General features: G+C 34.6%; 1 protein-coding gene across 1 annotated transcript; it reads left to right on the top strand.

Moving 5' to 3' along the window:
- The first annotated feature begins 1,722 nt into the window (after window positions 1-1,722).
- LOC131042478 (uncharacterized) lies at window positions 1,723-4,194 on the top strand. Its single transcript, XM_057975778.2, has one exon. The coding sequence runs from the start codon at window positions 2,686-2,688 to the stop codon at window positions 3,565-3,567; it is 882 nt and encodes a 293-aa protein (XP_057831761.1). The 5' UTR covers window positions 1,723-2,685; the 3' UTR covers window positions 3,568-4,194.
- The last annotated feature ends 3,268 nt before the right edge of the window (window positions 4,195-7,462 follow it).

Here is a 7,462-nt window from a genome sequence, read left to right as displayed (position 1 = left end):
TATGGTAATTAATTTGGTTCATTTTTATATATAAAATAATTTTAAATTATTATTTTTATATCAATTCAATATCAATTTCTATTTATCAATATTAAATTTATTTATTTGTCTATTTTGAATGAATTTGAATGCATGATTTTGTTTCTTAGACATTATCCATGCATACTTTTAAATTATAAATATGTCCCACTAAATCAAATTGTTGTCTTCAATTTGCATTTAAAAATATTTGAATTAAACATTTAAGATGACATATTTAAGGACAACCCTTAACATATTAGCAACATGATAAAGTATTATTCAAAGCCCCTTAATTGCTTCATCATGTAGTTATCATCATCCATTACATGATTCATTTATAAATACTACACTAGGCATTTTGTATTAGCATATTTAGTGTTTTTAGATCTTATAGATCTACAACTAAAAGTTGGGAAAGTTTCACACTTCACTCCTCTTACAACACTTTTTCAATAATGGGTCTTAGTGTCACATTGTTAAAAAAAAATGTACAACAAGACAAACAAGTTTATTGGGTCTATAGATCCATCAAACATAATTATCAAACAAAATTATGGAGATGATTTTGTCCCATCTAATAGAAATCCAATGATCAATTCATGTCTATAGATTTGTCAAACATTTATCAAATGTAATCATCAAACAAAAGTATGGAGGTGATTTTGCCCCATCTAATAGAAACCTAATGATCAATTCATCTCTATAGATTTATCAAACATAATCATCAAACAAAATTGTGGAAGCCATTTTGCCCCCATCTAATAGAAACCCAATGATCATTTCATCTCTATAGTTAGAATAATAATAGTAGCATGAGTTTTCAATAATCCATGTAAATTGCTTTTGTGAGTTTTTAATTTAGTGCTTTTCGACATTTTTTTTTATCATTCATAATATTAAAATTTCATTCAATTATTTATGTCTTATTGATAGCTCATATTTAGTGTACTAACAAAGCAAATTACAATGGACATGAACTATCAAAAGGTGTATATATATACAACTAAAAAATATTTTATCATCTTCCTTTTTAATTATTATTTATTATATAATCTTATCTTAACTTTTTACCTAATATTTAATTATTTTAAATTAATTTGTCTATGTATAAATATTTCACAATTTCCTTATGACTAAAAACCAATAAATAAATAAAAATAAAACAAATTCACAGGGCAAAGAAATGTTGAAAACTTCAATTAAATTTTTATATAAATCAAAGGTCACAACGAAATCATAAACAAGCAAAACAAATTTCCATAGAAATCAATTTTTAGATGTGCATCTAGATATACAAATGAATTCCCTGAAATTATGACTAGAATTTAACTAGTATATATATTAAATATTAAATAATAATATATATAAAATAGGTCAAAAGATATCTTTCTCATAAAAAGAAACAATACTTAGTAAAGAATATCTTTCAACATATTATATATATATTTAATTATATATTAATATAAAACAAGGATCACAACAAATTTCCACAAAAATGAAATTTCCAGGTGGGCATCTAGCTGTACAAGTGAAGTCCATTCCCTAATCATGGAGCAACCTGCTACAGTCGGTTAAACACGGAATGCCAACACAAGGTTGTCCAGATGTATCCTCTTGTCAACTGGAAATCCACTTTAAAAATACCCCTTTCCACATTGGGAATCCCAGAGAAAGCTTCCAAAAGTGTGATTTTTTATTAATTTAATATAATTGAATTTCTTTTTAGCAATTCAATTGCAGGGAGTTGAATACCTAGAAAGGGGATAGAGAAAAAATGTGTTGTGAGACTCCGCGTGCAGGAGCAGCAGGCTGTTCTACGCAAGAAAACAGCAACTTCCAAGCATTGCAGTGCAATAACGACCTGAAAGAAGTAGTAACTTTTTATTTTTTTAATTTTCCAAGTTGTGTTTAATAAGCTGGACTGTGGTATGCCTGGAATCTGAAATCTCAGAGGTTTCATAAGGCAACTGCAAGGTTGTTGCCCCCTTTTTCTATCATTTATTTTTGACATTTTAGAGTCATTGAACCATTGGGTTCTCTGCAAATTTGTGTTTTTTGGTGGGGGCAGTCATGTTAGCTTGGTTTGAAGTCAATAACGATTTGGGTAACCGAGTTTTGATTATATATGGTCTTTGATGAGATAGATGCCCCAAGGTGTTTCTCCATATAGGAGCATTTCTTGTGTTGTGGGCTCTGTTTGTTGTGGCATTGAGATCATAGATTTGAGTAAAGCATTGGGACATGATTAGTGATAGGGTTGTTAGTGACCCACTTGAAATCCCTTGGTAAGGGGTTCAGGTTTCTGTGAAATCCTTGTTGGAGGTTTTGATCTTAGGAACCTCTGTGGTTTGAGTCAGGAAGAAACAGGAATCGGGTTGTTTGTAATCCAGGCAAAATGTTATACGGTTGTAGAGATGATTGAAGTCAATAGGGTAGAGATTTCAGTTTAGGGAAGCTGCAGCAAGTGTGTACTGTCTATCCTTGTTGGGCATTATTCATTGGATCGATTTTTCTCCTTATTAATCCTTTTATACATACCCATTTTTTATTCAAAGATTTTTATCAGAGATTCAATTCAATAGATCAAAGGTTGGGTGCTGAGCTGTTAGTGTAGTGCACATCATTTTCAAGCATCAGATTCTGTTATTTTACTGTTAAGGAACCATGCCTGATCCTATACCATCTTGTTTCACGGGAGATACTCAGAACAAAGGGGCCCAAAATCTTGTAACCTCCATATACCAGACCAAGCTAGCTGGTCATTGCAGAATGGTGACTGTGACATGGTGCAAGAATAGCATGGGGCAAGGCCTCTGTGTATCAGTGGACGAGCCATCAGACCAATCAATGTGCAAGATTGACCTAAAGCCATGGTATTTTTGGAGGAAACAGGGCTCCAAGGGCTTCGAGATCAATGGAACCAAGGTCCAGGTTTGCTGGGATCTCACATCTGCCAAATTCATCTATGGGCCTGAACCACAAGAAGATTATTATGTCGCAGTTGTCTGTGAAGAAGAAGTCATCTTGCTTTTGGGGGACATGAAGAAAGAAGCGTTCAAGAAGACCAAGGCCAGACCTTCAATCATTGAAGCCATACTAGTGTCTAGAAAAGAACATGTTTTTGGTAAGAGGCACTTCTCTACAAGGACTAGAATGGACGAGACACTGAAGCAACCCCATGACATCAATATTGAATGCAATACAACCGGGCCTATTGACCCAGAAATGAGCATTAAGATTGATGGTCAAGTTGTTGTGAACGTGAAGCGATTGCTGTGGAAGTTTCGAGGCAATCAGACAATATGTGTAAGTGGTGTTCGTGTTCAAGTTTTTTGGGATGTCCATGATTGGCTGTTCAATCCAGGTGTAGGTAATGCATTGTTCATTTTCAAGCCTATCTCTTCTGTTTCAGAGAAGTCAAAATTTATCGAGCAGCATTCGAGCAGCAACGCATCAATGAATTCGGATGCTTTTACCAATGTAGAAGACAAGAATCCGAGCCCTTCAGACTATTGCCTAATGCTTTATGCTTGGAAATTGGATTAACAGAGCTGGAATTGGTGGGGACCTCTGGTTCTGTTAAAGTGGCAGCAAGTTTGATGTGAAGATGGTTGTTCTCTCATTTATCTTCCACACTCTTATTTTATTCATATGTTCTGGTACATGATTAGTTGTTACCGGATTAATGATTACACTCTTCCAGCAGTCTACTGACTCAAGTTTCAACCGATTCGATCCACACTCTCAGGAGAGATCTGGTATGCACGGTGGCTTTAAATTCAACTCTAATGTAGTTTTCTCCATGCCCATATCAGAGGAGAGTATCTCAGATTACGGGTGAAGGCCGATCATTTTTTTAGTCTCCACAATTTGAGATCTATGTGGTTTTGGTTTTCAAAATACAAAAGCTCATTATCCTGTAATATAAAGATAGGAACCTGTTTCTCGGTGGATTTTCTAAATTTCATTATCAATGATTCATGTGAAGCTCCATTTAGAGCCTCTTATAGCTAATAACCGTTGCCTCTCTGTGTTAGCCTGTGCTTCCATTTTCCTATTGAGGAGAACAAATGAGGCCATGGACCTCTTGCTGCAAATGTTTACCTCGTGAAAAGAAAATTGAATTTTCTATTTTATAATTTAAGCATTTCTATGCAGGCATTATTTTTCTTAGATTGAAAGTGAATGAAAATCAAGTTGAAAAACTTCAGGCTTCAGCCAAAATTAGGGGTGTTTGAGCCATCGAGAAGATAGTTCATTGGTGGAGTGATTCCTCAATGCAAAAAGCGCTGTTACACTTGAAATTTTAATTTTGGTTATGGTCATAAAGCATATATTTCAAAATTTCCTGATTTTCAACTACAGTCAAAGCAAAATGCTTATCCTTAATAAGGACGACAATGAAATGAGTATATTGAATTGTATATTAAATAGGGATCATTATTATTCTCTCGTAGATATAATTTATTGAACTTTTTCCTGTTCTGTTTTTTACTGTTTGTGTGGTTCCAATATGGCTCTTGGTAAAATATCTTGTATTGGCTACCGTGTGAGGTTGCTTGGTGCGAGTTCAGCTGGTAAATGAGGTTAAAGTAACGTGAGTTTAGTTAAGAAATTTGTTGAATGAGATTTCAGTTAATGAATTATTGCTACAAGAGTGATAGGAGCTGGAGCATCACAAACTATATTTTAATTTAGTAGGGTACACAGAATATAATGATTATTTTTTAATATGATGAATTAGATAAAATTAGGTAGGTTGGAAGTAGCTGTAAATGAAATGCATCGGGGTGTTTCAGTTGAGGCAGTTATGGATGGGTATTGGTTTAGTTTGGTTTTGAGTCACTCAAGTTTGATTAGCTGGTGGAAAACAGATCTTTCTGGATATGGAGTAATCTGTTCTTGTCTCTGATGATGGTTTTGTGGACCATCTCATTAACCTTCCAGCTATATGAGTATATAGGAAGTTAATTATCATGATAGAGTAGTTTTAATTTTTGGTAGACATAGGTAGGTTAAGGATCTGGTGGTGTTAGCAGGCCTCCTCCAACTTCCGAGAATGATAAGTCTAGTTCATAGATCAATTTCAGAGATAATACAGTTTTCTTTTTAATAATTTAAACCTTTCTATGCAGGCATTATGATCTCAGAGGATTTTTTATTATCATAATGATGGAAACAGCTGTATGATCTCCGAGAATGATATATATGAATCAGATTATCATTCCCAGAGACCCACCATACTGAATACAAATGAAGCCACAACTGTAGAATAACACCAATTCAAGGCTTGTCTGGATATCTACATCTCCCACCAACCTTAAAATTGTAGATGTTGAGTTAACAAAGGTAAAACACACAACCCCTGGATGTCATAAAATATTAGGAAAATAAAAGAAAAGCTAAGCCACTCGGCAGTGGTGCTTTGTACTATAGGTATTCCTTTCTTTCACTAATATAAAAAGGAACTTATCAAACATGTATGGTCTACCAGTTGTTTACTATATCATTCTTACCAAATAGATTCCTTTGGCTGGGTTAATAGAATTTAGAATATTGTAATCATAGTCATCCATGTGTTGCTGTTATGTCCATGCAATGCCCTTTTCGGTAGGACAACCCCTTTGCTGGATATGCAGAGGTGAAGAAATGGGTTTTTCACCATTTGCAGATGGAACGGGGATTTGAGTGATGGGTCCATCCAATTGTGTCAGTGATCTGCGGAATTTGCCAAACTAGAGGACCTGTTGCATAAGCACACACTAGGTGTGGCGAATGGTAGAGATAAGAGCTCAGGAAGCATCTCTTGTGGTGGCTGGGGTTGTAATCTGAATAATTGTAAGAAAATCAGTGTGTGTGTGTTTCAGTCTTGAACTTTGCCACTTGAAAATAAAATTCCAAGCACTTTTAACTTTACTTGTTTTTGAGGTGGTGAGGTTCAGGGCTCATATGCTTAGCTCGTGCCAACATTTAAGTTTGAGTTTGGATGCATACAAATTCTTGAATCTGCAGTAGTGATAGTAACTGATCTTCCTGATGTAGGCTTTCCAACTAACTGCAGGAGAAGTCATCCAAACCCAGCAGACTTTAAAATCTCTCTATACGCGGAAAGGTGATTACTTTTACAACTTGTTTAGTCTTCCACTTCCACCATAAGTATGTCACTGTTAGTATTATAAAACCTGAAGGAAACTTAAGAAGAAACTAGTTTGGGATGCAAAGTCAGCCAGTCAAAACAAGTACAACATGTTAGTCAGTCTTTCCAAGCTGATTAAGACATGAAAGAGATCCCCCTTCCAATTTGAGTCAGCAGTTAAAATTTCAACACTGCTCAAGTATTTGGAAACATCAAACCCACCAGTCAATCTCCATAGTCCACTCAATTCAGATTCTACGGTCTATGCTTTAAAAAACTGCAAAATAGACCATAATTTGAATGGAAGCTTTTTATCTTGCTGAATAGTTGTCTATGTGATTACTAGAAGGCCCATTCTGGCAACCCCAGTAAAGTTTGCTTCAGCTTTCAGGCTCCGTGTATGCATTGGATACTTATGGGCCCTGTCAAAAGTATATTTCTTCACTTTCAGTATTAAACAATGGGAAACTAGATTACCCAAGGGATTGTTGGAAGATATTAGTCTTTAGGTTATAGGATGATGTAATTAACAAATTGTATACGTTGCCTTTTGTAGTTGGGTGGTCCTTAATACACATAAAAACTATGAACAAACTTTTCTTTCTAGAGTTTGTATAACATAAGCAGTCAAAACATCTAGCTAGACCTGTACAGTATCTTTTATTGGTGTTGAATGTCTGGTGCATGACTACTTTTAGTGTTACGTGCTTTTGACCTAGGGTTGCAAGGAGTATGGATGGGCTATAATTCTGTCATTTTCTCTGCAATGCCAGAGATACATCTCAGAGAACTTTTTAAAATGGTCCAAATTCTACATCTTACAAAATCTCTACCATGCTGTCATGAATGAAGATAACTTTGATTGAAATCCTGCCAAGCATATAATCAACATCTAAATTTGATTCAGGACACTATAACATAATAGCAATAAACAATATAAGTTTTAGCCAAAAGGTTAAAAATGTAGTACTCATTTTCTATAGATTACTAAAAAGGAAATGAATAATCTGGATGAATTTTATCATTTGTTTTTTGTTAAAGGATATTAGACATTTTATATTATGAAGCCCCATCCGCTGCATGTTCAAAAGTAACATAAACAAAACATTTATTGAATAAACTAAGGGTGGGGTCTCATGGAGGGGGGTTTCCTTAAAAATAGAGCTAAAATAGAGCTGGAGCTGCTGAGCTTTTTTAGGAATATTTTAAAGCTGGCAGTCCCATAAATTTTGTTTTGCACTTAAGCTTAAAAAATTCAGCTTCTAAATTTAAGGATGTCATGAACTTTGTAGTGCAGATTAACTT

Source organism: Cryptomeria japonica, chromosome 1 (assembly GCF_030272615.1).
Source record: "Cryptomeria japonica chromosome 1, Sugi_1.0, whole genome shotgun sequence".
In the NCBI taxonomy this organism is placed as follows: domain Eukaryota; kingdom Viridiplantae; phylum Streptophyta; class Pinopsida; order Cupressales; family Cupressaceae; genus Cryptomeria; species Cryptomeria japonica.
This window is presented reverse-complemented; position numbering and strand designations above follow the sequence as displayed.